The sequence below is a fragment of the Lucilia sericata genome, unplaced genomic scaffold (genome assembly GCF_015586225.1).
Source record: "Lucilia sericata isolate MDLA Ls3-8-SP2 unplaced genomic scaffold, ASM1558622v1 Contig001517F_arrow, whole genome shotgun sequence".
Taxonomy (NCBI): domain Eukaryota; kingdom Metazoa; phylum Arthropoda; class Insecta; order Diptera; family Calliphoridae; genus Lucilia; species Lucilia sericata.
Window position 1 is genome coordinate 47,719 of NW_023995443.1, and position 13,491 is coordinate 61,209.

Here is a 13,491-nt window from a genome sequence, read left to right on the forward strand (position 1 = left end):
GCTTTTTAGTTGTTTTTTTTCGCTTAAAGCATTTGAATTTAACGGATTTCTGGGTTTTTGGTCTGGCAATGCTGTTAAAATTCAGCTGCGCGATGGCAATACCTTTTTAGTGTCAAAATAGCGCCATCTATTGTTTTCGTATTTTTGATTTTCAAAACTGAAAATACGAAAACAATAGATGGCGCTGACAGGACACTTAAACAGGGTTGCCAAATTTTGAAAAATTATGCTTTTTCCGGGATTGTTTATATGCTTATAACTCGAAAACTACTAAGGGGATCGGAACGAAATATAGCTCATTTTAAAGCTAAGAAAAGGGAGCATCGAATGCAACCATAATGTACTATAAATAATTATTTCATTTAGGAGAAAATTCAATTTGAAAAAGTTTTCACTTATGCTTACCTTTTTTAATGTTTGTAACATTGCCGCCTCATAAATAATGATGTTTTTAGGATTATTTTTCTTATATTTTTTACCACTAGTTGGAAATGAAATCATAACTTTTATAAAGCAGCAAGGAATGGAGATTTTTAAACAATACCACTATTATAAACATCAAGTCCGTTCAAAAATGCATTTAACATAGTTTTGTGATTGTTTATAAAACAAGTAGAATAAGCTTGAATATTAACAATATCGGTTAGAAACGTATTTTCGGTTAAGTTAAATTACCTATTAAATCAGTTAGTTGCACAAGTTAAAAAAATCAATTTAAATAAAACAAAACACTTCTCATCAATCATCATCACTTGTAGGATTATCGATTTTAATCTTGGGATTACTGGCATGATGTTTTCTAGCCGACGATATCATACGAGCCGAACGAGACTGAACACGTTGAACACTGGAGGATCGCTGCAGCTGGGATGGAGAGGGTGTAGCACGACGACGCCCTGCAGATAACAAAAGATCTGAAGTCGAGGCAGCAGCACTTAAACGACGATAATGAGCTGGAAGAGGTACATGAGTATGATGATTTTTTGGTGTATAATCACCTTCAGCCTCATCTTCGTCTTCATCATTTGAGAAGGCTGGTGTAGAACGATGATATATGGGTGTGGCAAGACGTGGTGTTATAATAATCGGTGTCTTTTCACTCAATATAAATGAACCATCGGGTAGGGGATAAAGACTGTGAGTTGTCAAATCATGTCCTTCCAAATTTACGTTCTCTAAACCAGATGGAAAATCTTCTAGGTTTTGCTTAGAGCCGGAGTTATTTATGTTTGTTTTGATAATTGGTTGTTGTGTGGGTGTTCGACGCTGCTCCACTCCACTTAATGAAGTGCGAGATTTAGGTTTAATCTGTGTCAAATATAAAATAAAACATATGTGTCCAATAATTTACATTTTTAGAGATTTTTTCTTACCTTCCAATCTTTATACTGGGGACTATTAACCCGCCATTGCTGACAATCATCTCTTAGATCTCTAGTACCACCGCTACCACCACTTCCATAGACATTTTTCTCGTTTAAATATTCCTTGGATGTTTTAGTTCTCAAACTCATGATTCTTTTTAAAATTCGAGGAAAATAATACAATGTAACGGTCATCAGTATGATAGCTATGGTGGCTTCTTTAAAATTACTAGACAAATAAATCATTGCCAAAGACATGAGCTGCAGTAACCATTTTATAATATTTTTCGAACGTCTATTCTGCGGTGGACCCCAGCGATAACAGAAAAAGAATGATATAATGCCGGTAACTATAATGTACCAGCATACGTAGTTACGATATGTCAACATGATCATTTGTATATTGTCCCACAGCATACGTATGACATAGAAACCAACGGTCCAGCCGCCTATTAAAACGCCATACATCATTGTACGCCTGAAATGGTGAATAGAAGTAAGAATGCATTCGTTAGATGTCGATTATTTATTTTCTCCAAAAAGCGCTTATTTACGAATTTAGTTTTATCATGATTGATTACATGAGTGAGTGATTACAAATCAAGATTATTTTCTCAAACTAACGCTTATATAAGAAGTTATTAACGATTTTAGTTTCTTTAGTTTTCTTTTAGTTTCATACTAAAAATCGATTTTTGGTCAAAAATATGAATGAACACAAATCAAGCTTTTTTTCTCAAATAAAGACTTATTTACGAAGTTATTAACGATTTTAGTTTCTTTGAGTTTTTGTACTAAAAATCGATTTTTGGTCTGAATAATGAGTGATCACAAATCAAGCTTATTTTCTCAAATAAACGCTTATTTACGAAGTTATTAACGATTTTAGTTTCTTTGAGTTTTTATACCAAAAATCGATTTTTGGTCTGAAATATGAGTGATCACAAATCAAGCTTATTTTCTCAAATAAACGCTTATTTACGAAGTTATTAACGATTTTAGTTTCTTTGAGTTTTTATATTAAAAATTGATTTTTGGTCTGAATAATGAAAGATCACAAATCAAGCTTATTTTCTCAAATAAACGCTTATTTACGAAGTTATTAACGATTTTAGTTTCTTTGAGTTTTTATACTAAAAATCGATTTTTGGTCTGAAATATGAGTGATCACAAATCAAGCTTATTTTCTCAAATAAACGCTTATTTACGAAGTTATTAACGATTTTAGTTTCTTTGAGTTTTTAAATTAAAAATCGATTTTTGGTCTGAATAATGAGTGATCACAAATCAAGCTTATTTTCTCAAATAAACGCTTATTTACGAAGTTATTAACGATTTTAGTTTCTTTGAGTTTTTATATTAAAAATTGATTTTTGGTCTGAATAATGAAAGATCACAAATCAAGCTTATTTTCTCAAATAAACGCTTATTTACGAAGTTATTAACGCTTTTAGTTTCTTTGAGTTTTTATACTAAAAATCGATTTTTGGTCTGAAATATGAGTGATCACAAATCAAGCTTATTTTCTCAAATAAACGCTTATTTACGAAGTTATTAACGATTTTAGTTTCTTTGAGTTTTTAAATTAAAAATCGATTTTTGGTCTGAATAATGAGTGATCACAAATCAAGCTTATTTTCTCAAATAAACGCTTATTTACGAAGTTATTAACGATTTTAGTTTCTTTGAGTTTTTATACTAAAAATCGATTTTTGGTCTGAATAATGAAAGATCACAAATCAAGCTTATTTTCTCAAATAAACGCTTATTTACGAAGTTATTAACGATTTTAGTTTCTTTGAGTTTTTATACTAAAAATCGATTTTTGGTCTGAAATATGAGTGATCACAAATCAAGCTTATTTTCTCAAATAAACGCTTATTTACGAAGTTATTAACGATTTTAGTTTCTTTGAGTTTTTGTACTAAAAATCGATTTTTGGTCTGAATAATGAGTGATCACAAATCAAGCTTATTTTCTCAAATAAACGCTTATTTACGAAGTTATTAACGATTTTAGTTTCTTTGAGTTTTTATATTAAAAATTGATTTTTGGTCTGAATAATGAAAGATCACAAATCAAGCTTATTTTCTCAAATAAACGCTTATTTACGAAGTTATTAACGATTTTAGTTTCTTTGAGTTTTTATACTAAAAATCGATTTTTGGTCTGAAATATGAGTGATCACAAATCAAGCTTATTTTCTCAAATAAACGCTTATTTACGAAGTTATTAACGATTTTAGTTTCTTTGAGTTTTTAAATTAAAAATCGATTTTTGGTCTGAATAATGAGTGATCACAAATCAAGCTTATTTTCTCAAATAAACGCTTATTTACGAAGTTATTAACGATTTTAGTTTCTTTGAGTTTTTATACTAAAAATCGATTTTTGGTCTGAAATATGAGTGATCACAAATCAAGCTTATTTTCTCAAATAAACGCTTATTTACGAAGTTATTAACGATTTTAGTTTCTTTGAGTTTTTAAATTAAAAATCGATTTTTGGTCTGAATAATGAGTGATCACAAATCAAGCTTATTTTCTCAAATAAACGCTTATTTACGAAGTTATTAACGATTTTAGTTTCTTTGAGTTTTTATACCAAAAATCGATTTTTGGTCTGAAATATGAGTGATCACAAATCAAGCTTATTTTCTCAAATAAACGCTTATTTACGAAGTTATTAACGATTTTAGTTTCTTTGAGTTTTTATATTAAAAATTGATTTTTGGTCTGAATAATGAAAGATCACAAATCAAGCTTATTTTCTCAAATAAACGCTTATTTACGAAGTTATTAACGATTTTAGTTTCTTTGAGTTTTTATACTAAAAATCGATTTTTGGTCTGAAATATGAGTGATCACAAATCAAGCTTATTTTCTCAAATAAACGCTTATTTACGAAGTTATTAACGATTTTAGTTTCTTTGAGTTTTTAAATTAAAAATCGATTTTTGGTTTGAATAATGAGTGATCACAAATCAAGCTTATTTTCTCAAATAAACGCTTATTTACGAAGTTATTAACGATTTTAGTTTCTTTGAGTTTTTATACTAAAAATCGATTTTTGGTCTGAAATATGAGTGATCACAAATCAAGCTTATTTTCTCAAATAAACGCTTATTTACGAAGTTATTAACGATTTTAGTTTTTTTGAGTTTTTGTACTAAAAATTGATTTTTGGTTAAAATATATCAGTGATCACAAATCAAGCTTATTTTCTCAAATAAACGTTTATTTACGAAGTTATTAACGATTTTAGTTTCTTTGAGTTTTTAAACCAAAAATCGATTTTTGGTCTGAAATATGAGTGATCACAAATCAAGCTTATTTTCTCAAATAAACGCTTATTTACGAAGTTATTAACGATTTTAGTTTCTTTGAGTTTTTATATTAAAAATTGATTTTTGGTCTGAATAATGAAAGATCACAAATCAAGCTTATTTTCTCAAATAAACGCTTATTTACGAAGTTATTAACGATTTTAGTTTCTTTGAGTTTTTATACTAAAAATCGATTTTTGGTCTGAAATATGAGTGATCACAAATCAAGCTTATTTTCTCAAATAAACGTTTATTTACGAAGTTATTAACGATTTTAGTTTGAGTTTTTATAGCAAAAATCGATTTTTGGTCTGAATAATGAGTGATCACAAATCAAGCTTATTTTCTCAAATAAACGTTTATTTACGAAGTTATTAACGATTTTAGTTTCTTTGAGTTTTTATAGCAAAAATCGATTTTTGCTCTGAATAATGAGTGATCACAAATCAAGCTTATTTTCTCAAATAAACGCTTATTTACGAAGTTATTAACGATTTTAGTTTCTTTGAGTTTTTAAATTAAAAATCGATTTTTGGTCTGAATAATGAGTGATCACAAATCAAGCTTATTTTTTCAAATAAACGCTTATTTACGAAGTTATTAACGATTTTAGTTTCATTGAGTTTTTAAATTAAAAATCGATTTTTAGTCTGAAATATGAGTGATCACAAATCAAGCTTATTTTCTCAAATAAACGCTTATTTACGAAGTTATTAACGATTTTAGTTTCTTTGAGTTTTTATACTAAAAATCGATTTTTGGTCTGAATAATGAGTGATCACAAATCAAGCTTATTTTCTCAAATAAACGCTTATTTACGAAGTTATTTACGATTTTAGTTTCTTTGAGTTTTTATACTAAAAATCGATTTTTGGTCTGAATAATGAGTGATCACAAATCAAGCTTATTTTTTCAAATAAACGCTTATTTACGAAGTTATTAACGATTTTAGTTTCTTTGAGTTTTTGTACTAAAAATTGATTAAAAAATATTAGTGATCACAAATCAAGCTTATTTTCTCAAATAAACGCTTATTTACGAAGTTATTAACGATTTTAGTTTCTTTGAGTTTTTGTACTAAAAAATGATTTTTGGTTAAAAAATATCAGTGATCACAAATCAAGCTTATTTTCTCAAATAAACGCTTATTTACGAAGTTATTAACGATTTTAGATTCTTTGAGTTTTTATACAAAAAATCGATTTTTGGTCTGAATAATGAGTGATCACAAATCAAGCTTATTTTCTCAAATAAACGCTTATTTACGAAGTTATTAACGATTTTAGTTTCTTTGAGTTTTTATACCAAAAATCGATTTTTGGTCTGAAATATGAGTGATCACAAATCAAGCTTATTTTCTCAAATAAACGCTTATTTACGAAGTTATTAACGATTTTAGTTTCTTTGAGTTTTTATACCAAAATTCGATTTTTTGTCCGAAATATGAGTGGTCACAAATCAAGCTTATTTTTTTAAATAAACGCTTACTTACGAATTTAATTTCTTTCTTTCTTATTAACGATATTAATTTCTTTGAGTTTTTGTACTAAAAATTTATTTTTGGTCTGAATAATGAGTGATCACAAATCAAGCTTATTTTCTCAAATAAACGCTTATTTACGAAGTTATTAACGATTTTAGTTTATTTGAGTTTTTATACTAAAAATCGATTTTTGGTCTGAAATATGGGTGATCACAAATCAAGCTTATTTTCTCAAATAAACGCTTATTTACGAAGTTATTAACGATTTTAGTTTCCTTGAGTTTTTGTACTAAAAATCAAGCTTATTTTCTCAAATAAACGCTTATTTACGAAGTTATTAACGATTTTAGTTTCTTTGAGTTTTTATACTAAAAATCGATTTTTGGTCTGAATAATGAGTGATCACAAATCAAGCTTATTTTCTCAAATAAACGCTTATTTACGAAGTTATTAACGATTTTAGTTTCTTTGAGTTTTTATACAAAAAATCGATTTTTGGTCTGAAATATGAGTGATCACAAATCAAGCTTATTTTCTCAAATAAACGCTTATTTACGAAGTTATTAACGATTTTAGTTTCCTTGAGTTTTTGTACTAAAAATTGATTTTTGGTCTGAATAATGAGTGATCACAAATCAAGCTTATTTTCTCAAATAAACGCTTATTTACGAAGTTATTAACGATTTTAGTTTCTTTGAGTTTTTATACTAAAAATCGATTTTTGGTCTGAATAATGAGTGATCACAAATCAAGCTTATTTTCTCAAATAAACGCTTATTTACGAAGTTATTAACGATTTTAGTTTCTTTGAGTTTTTATACTAAAAATCGATTTTTGGTCTGAAATATGAGTGATCACAAATCATGCTTATTTTCTCAAATAAACGTTTATTTACGAAGTTATTAACGATTTTAGATTCTTTGTGTTTTTATACTAAAAATCGATTTTTGGTCTGAGATATGAGTGATCACAAATCAAGCTTATTTTCTCAAATAAACGCTTATTTACGAAGTTATTAACGATTTTAGTTTCTTTGAGTTTTTATACTAAAAATCGATTTTTGGTCTGAAATATGTGTGATCACAAATCAAGCTTATTTTCCCAAATAAACGCTTATTTACGAAGTTATTAACGATTTTAGATTCTTTGAGTTTTTATACTAATAATCGATTTTTGGTCTGAAATATGAGTGATCACAAATCAAGCTTGATTACTCAGGTAGACGTTTAGTGTCTTTGGCTTTTAATACTAAAATCAGTCTCAAATAAACGCTTATTTAGGAAATTATTAACGATTTTAGTATTTTTGAATTTTTACATAAAGCAAAAAAGCATACAAATCCATTTTAGGAAGTCTTCAAACTGGATTTATGATTTAGTTGAAATAATTCTAAAAACAGAATTCATTATTTCTAAGCTTTCATCACAACATCGTAATAAATGATAAGAAAACATAATTGTTTACTTACTTGGGCATCAATTTTCCCGACAACCATATAAGGAATAGAAATGATGAACATATGCCAAACAATATGCCAGTAATGTAGTAAAACAATGAATTTGCACTTAAAACACCAGCAAACAGGAACATGATAATGCCACTCATTAGCTGAACGGTGCGATAATAGTCAATTTTTTCCTGATACAAAGTAACATTATAGGGCTGAACGGTCTCTATGCCAATGCACTGTTGCATAAATGGTGATAACGAGACGCGAGAACGTTTTTGCGAAAATAAATTCAAACTGAAAATAGAACGATGTTCCGAATAGTGTTCTTCCACTTCTGATGGTGTTGTACCTTCATATTGAGTATAATCATCGCCTTCAATTTCCAATTGTAGTTCAATAGTCTCTAAAAGGCGTCCCAATGTTTTCGGTTCGCCTTTATAGCAGTAGGTGTTTAAATGTTTTTCGAAGAAACCACGTTTGGAGGGCTTAAAATTGAAAGTTGTATTGGCTTCAAGAAAAAGCACTAAATAAAGATAATTTTTTTCATTTTATTCTATTTTTTTATTGAAATGAAATGCTTACCTTTAAATTTATCCACAGGTTTTGCAGTTGGTTTTGAAATTGGTTTTACAATTTTTATATTTATGTCGTTGGTTAATGATTTTGGTATAATTAAAATTCCAATTAAAATTAATTTAAAAAATAATGCAGTCATTTTGTTAAAATAGTTTTTAGCTTTTTATTTCCATTTCTAGAGAAGTGTGAAAACTAATGAACAAACGAAGAAATAAAGTAAATGTCAAAACTGTAACTGTAAATTTCCAATGGTTTACAACCTAATCTGGCGTTATATAAAACGTAAAAGAGAAATGTCAGAAAGATCATTAACCCTTAAAAGGTGGAATTTTAATTTTTAGAAAAAAATTGGTAAAAAATGTTATAAACATGGTGGACATTTGAAACGTGTTCATTTTATTTTATGCAGCAATTAGCTGTATGTATTAAAAAAAACTTAATAGGATATCATTAACATTTTATTGTAAAATCTACATAATTGTCTATGTAGTTGTAATTATTTTTTAAATTTTTGCTTGCTTTTCTTTTGTTGCGACTGCTGCTGTTGTTTTTGTTTCATAACTTGCTGTTTATTCTGATTATCCAGTTTTAGTTTCTTCTTTTCATCCTCTTTTCTTTTGACAATTTGCAATTTATGTTTACGGGATTTTGGTAAACGTATTTCAGGCTCAGGATTACTGTCATCACTATCCTCACTATCTTCATCATCATCGTCGTCATCCTCGTCATCTTCTTCTTCATCGTCATCATCTTCTTCTATTCCATCATCTTTATTATCTGCGCCTTCTTCATCTTCTTCTGCTACACTATCTGCCTCATTCTCTGTATCTTCAGCTTCTTCATTGTTACTATCAGCATCTTCTTCCTCCTCATCTTCGTTATCATATTCGATAGTAACAATACCACGTTGTGGCGCTTTTGGTTTAGAGGTTGTTGGTTTTATATCGTTGTCTTTGGCTCCTAATGTACTGCTTATCACGTAATTTGCTCCAAATTGTTCCAAATCTAATATACTTATACAGGTAGGACGGCAGCCGATATTTGTTGTTGCCAGCTCTTTAAGTTTTTGGTTGTTTGCGTTTATTTGCCATAGTTTAATTTCACCGGAACTAGAATATTTGTTTAAGATTTTTTTTAAAACGTATTTTTGAACTTTCATATAAAAAATGAACAAATGAAAATCATCAGCAGCTTTAAATTGCAAGTTTCTTTAGTTAATAATCCCTACAATAGATCTTTACGTGTTTAATAAAGCGTTTAGATGTTCTTTAACTTTACGGATCTAAAGCTTTTAAATGAATTCAAAGAAATATAAAGTGAAAAATGCAATGCTTATAAATTTGAATTGAAATTAGTTTGTAATTATAGTTAATTTTGTAATTATTGTTAACTTTAAGTCAAAAACTGTACTAAATTCCTTGTTTAATCAACTATATTAAACTTTTTGGAAGTACTTTATGGGACTGTTCATAACTTTAAAACAAAAAGAGTACAAACTGTTTTGTACTATCAGTTGAATAAAATAAAATATCTTAAAATATTGGACCGATGATCATGTTTGCAGATAAATGGATTAATGAAAATTTTTAGTATTCGGTTTTGCTTAATAATCAAAAAAAATAAACCTACCTTGATGCACTCACAAGATTCTGTTTAAAAACACACATTGCCTTAACTCTTGCATTATGAGCAACAATTTCCTGGAAATAAAGATAAAAATATAAAAATGAAATATTGAAAAATCTTAAAAACAAATCTCCATTACCTTTTCCTCCTCACTGTCGGTTGAAAGCCACAAGATTTTTCCATCTTCTAGACCCACAAGACACGAATCATCTGTTATCCAGGTCAGACATATAGGCTTTGATTTAGTCTTATGAGAACGTACAACATCTGCAGTTTTTATGGACCAAAATTCAATAATACGTTGACCAGTTATGGTGAAGTAGTCACCCGTAGGTGACCAAGCCAAACAGTCGGGCTGAGCACCCAATGTATTGCGACTTTTCAAATTTGTTTTATAGGCCACACGACCTTTAACTAAATTCCAGGTTCTTAAGACCAAATCTGAGCCCAACGATAAAGCCAACTTGCCACTGGGATGACAACTGATATGGGTAACAGCTGCTCCATTATGGGCCTTTTTCCAGGTTGCGTCGACAAACCAAGTTTTTAGGCGGGTAGCAATCATACGTCCATCTTCACCGCCCGTCAATAAATGCGTGCCATCTGGGGTAAAAGCAAGAGCGTTAACAGTGCCTTCATGGGATAGTAAAATCTGAAATAAGCAAAATGTTAACAATCACTTTAAGGATTTTATTGTTGTTGTCAGAAAATACCTGTGACTGTTTTCTGGTGCTCATGTCGTAAATAAAAATCCGATCATCTGTACCACCACTGGCCACCCAACGTTCTTGTACCGCTACACTTCTTATAGAACCCGAATGGGATTTATCAGCAAATGATTGGGTTAATGTGGGTTTCTCATTCTAGAACACAAAACAAAATATTTGTAGAAAATATCATTGCATGAAAAACTCATAGTAACTTACTTTTATATCAAATTTGTAGCCCAATAGAAACTCTTCATAAGTGCCAATTATAATTTCTATATTGGCAGACATCTTTTATAGTTATAGTATTAAAACTTTTAATTAATATTTAATTTTATATTCGATTTTTTAAAGTTACAATTACTAAATTATCAAGCGCCACACGTGCAGTGTTTTGTTTTTCTTATTGTTCTCCAATTCTACAAAAACAACAAAAGTTGTATACTTATGTCAAAAATGTATATGTTGCCAGACTGGTCTTTTTAATATATACCGTAAATAAAGAAAATCCCACAAGCCCAAAATGTCTCTACATCAAACAAATATACATATGTATATTACAACTAAAAATTTTAAAATATGTATATATATTAGTGAATTTACTACAAATACACAATTTATTATCATGAATAAAATAACAAAAAGTCCCCGTTTATATGTTCTTAATTAAACCGGGTTCTATATGCTTAATTTCATGTTTCTAGGTTCAATATCACACAGAATTCAAAAAATACCTTTTGAAGATCGAAAAAGTACCAAAAAAAATCCCATTTTATAAGTTCTCATTTACTCCGGGCCCTACATGCTTAATTTCATGTTCCTAGGTTTAATTTTAAAGAAAACTCAAAAAAGTACCAGTGAAAAACGAAAAAGTATCTAAAAGTCTCTTTATTATTATCTTCACGTTTCGATTTTAATATCATAGAAAACTCAAAAAGTAAAGTAAATAGCATCCTATTAGCATATTTAGTGTTTCTAAATCTAAAAATTTTATCTAAATTGACTCATTGTGTTTGAATAAAATCTAATTTTCCGTTTTTACCCCCTTTCGGAAATAAAAATTGTATTCCAAAAAGTTCCAATATCGTAGTGAGATGTATTCATCGTACATAATACATACATATATCGTCACCTGAAATGCAAAACGGCGTAACAACACTTTAAAACTAAATAAAATTAAATAAAAGTAATATTTTCTTACAAGTATTGTATCCCAACATTGATAAACATGTTTGAATATAACTGCACCGCCAGACATTGTCTATATGTTGCTTTTTAGGACTTTCTGACTTGTGGAAATTACTAATTTGTTGGGACGTCCTTTCGAATTTCATGTTCATAAAGTCGTTGTTTTTGACAATAGAGTTCTTAAAATTTCCTACAACATTTATTTTGATGCCGTAGACCATTTTCAATCAAAAAGTCGATTTTAATTTTTTTGGTTGTTACGCCTTTTTGTATTTCAGGTGACGATATATAAGTTAATAAACCTAAAACAATGTTTTATGAAAAATTTATCAAAAATGGGTACAATTTTCATCCCTTAAACGTCCGAATATCCAAAAGTACTCAATTCATATTTTTATTTTTTCGTTAAGTTATGAACGAGTTTTAAAGATACAGCTTTTACCCGCTTATTCCCTAAAGGGGCCGAATTTGAAAAAAAGTACCAGACAGCTGTCCGCTTACTGCTTTAATGAACGACGATAAGCTTTAAACTGTTTTTGTATCTTTTCTTATTTAGGAGATATGGGGTTGCTGAATTTACCCATTAAACATTCGAATTTCCAAAAATCCCGTCTTAGTGCATCTATTTGGTGGGAGACCAACCTCCTGTCCAAATTTCAGCTCTTTAGCTACAACCGTTTAGCTGATGAATCAGTCAGTAACGTTAGAATTTTATATATAGATAGATAGATAGATAGATAGATAGATAGATAGATAGATAGATAGATAGATAGATAGATAGATAGATAGATAGATTGATAGATAAATAGCTAGATAGATAGATAGATAGATAGATAGATAGATAGATAGATAGATAGATAGATAGATAGATAGATAGATAGATAGATAGATAGATAGATAGATATATAGATAGATAGATAGATAGATAGATAGATAGATAGATAGATAGATAGATAGATAGATAGATAGATAGATAGATAGATAGATAGATAGATAGATAGATAGATAGATAGATAGATAGATAGATAGATAGATAGATAGATAGATAGATAGATAGATAGATAGATAGATAGATAGATAGATAGATAGATAGATAGATAGATAGATAGATAGATAGATAGATAGATAGATAGATAGATAGATAGATAGATAGATAGATAGATAGATAGATAGATAGATAGATAGATAGATAATAGATGAAGATAGATATGCTCGCTTGGGTTGATAGGTCTCGTGAGCTGGCTGATAGTAGCTAAAAAAAAATTTGCTAGATGGACTCGATTTGTCTTGTGATGTCGTGCGCTGGTAGTTAAAATTTCCTCAGCTGGACACGTTTTTCATGTTCAATTTAAAATTTTACCCAGCTGAAAAAATCTTTGTTCGTTTTATGATGGTTCCCCAAATATTTTGAATCTATCGATGGCCGTTCGAGAACTATAAAAAAACAAAGAATTTTTGGTGTTTTGTATTTTAAATTTTTATTGAATTTTTAATTTTATATGTTTTTTTGTTTTGTTGTTGTTGTTTTTGTCATTATCTCTTATTCACTTGGCTTTTGAAATGAATTCTCCATAAACATTTGTTTTATTTTTATTTTTCCTTCATTATTATTATTATTTTTTATGTTTTGTATTTTGTTTACTGGTTAATTCACCATTAATAAGTTTTGGGTTTTTTTTTGTTATTTTCTTCTTTAAATATATTTTTATTTATGTTTTTAAATATTTATGTATAATTAAATTCATAAAATTGAATAATATTAAGTTTTGTTTA

The 13,491-nt window shown here is 28.6% G+C and overlaps 2 protein-coding genes across 3 annotated transcripts; both read right to left on the bottom strand.

The window, feature by feature from the left end:
* Window positions 1–448: 448 nt before the first annotated feature.
* LOC119611723 (nuclear envelope integral membrane protein 1a-like) lies at window positions 449–8,464 on the bottom strand. Of its 2 annotated transcripts, none has more exons than XM_037967399.1 (4): window positions 8,204–8,464; window positions 7,640–8,144; window positions 1,374–1,842; window positions 449–1,308 (listed from the first exon to the last, which is right to left on the bottom strand). In XM_037967399.1, the coding sequence occupies exons 1-4, from the start codon at window positions 8,334–8,336 to the stop codon at window positions 739–741; spliced, it is 1,677 nt and encodes a 558-aa protein (XP_037823327.1). In that variant the 5' UTR covers window positions 8,337–8,464; the 3' UTR covers window positions 449–738. The 2 variants fall into 2 exon arrangements, with proteins under 2 accessions (XP_037823327.1, XP_037823328.1); XM_037967400.1 differs by having other exon boundaries at window positions 7,640–8,129; window positions 8,204–8,446.
* Window positions 8,465–8,558: 94 nt separating this feature from the next.
* LOC119611724 (p21-activated protein kinase-interacting protein 1-like) lies at window positions 8,559–10,973 on the bottom strand. The gene is made up of 5 exons (XM_037967401.1): window positions 10,750–10,973; window positions 10,537–10,686; window positions 9,963–10,475; window positions 9,827–9,897; window positions 8,559–9,306 (listed from the first exon to the last, which is right to left on the bottom strand). Exons 1-5 carry the CDS (start codon window positions 10,819–10,821, stop codon window positions 8,694–8,696), a joined length of 1,419 nt encoding a protein of 472 aa, XP_037823329.1. The 5' UTR covers window positions 10,822–10,973; the 3' UTR covers window positions 8,559–8,693.
* Between the last annotated feature and the right edge of the window lie 2,518 nt (window positions 10,974–13,491).

Coding starts and splice junctions, on each gene's coding strand:
- LOC119611723 (XM_037967399.1), bottom strand. CDS start 8,336: ATGACTGCATTATTTTTTAAATTAATTTTAATTGGAATTTTAATTATA. Junction 1,843..7,639: donor TCGGGAAAATTGATGCCCAA/GTAAGTAAACAA, acceptor TCACCATTTCAG/GCGTACAATGATGTATGGCG. Junction 1,309..1,373: donor CCCAGTATAAAGATTGGAAG/GTAAGAAAAAAT, acceptor TATTTGACACAG/ATTAAACCTAAATCTCGCAC.
- LOC119611724 (XM_037967401.1), bottom strand. CDS start 10,821: ATGTCTGCCAATATAGAAATTATAATTGGCACTTATGAAGAGTTTCTA. Junction 10,476..10,536: donor GCACCAGAAAACAGTCACAG/GTATTTTCTGAC, acceptor TGCTTATTTCAG/ATTTTACTATCCCATGAAGG. Junction 9,898..9,962: donor CCGACAGTGAGGAGGAAAAG/GTAATGGAGATT, acceptor CTTTATTTCCAG/GAAATTGTTGCTCATAATGC.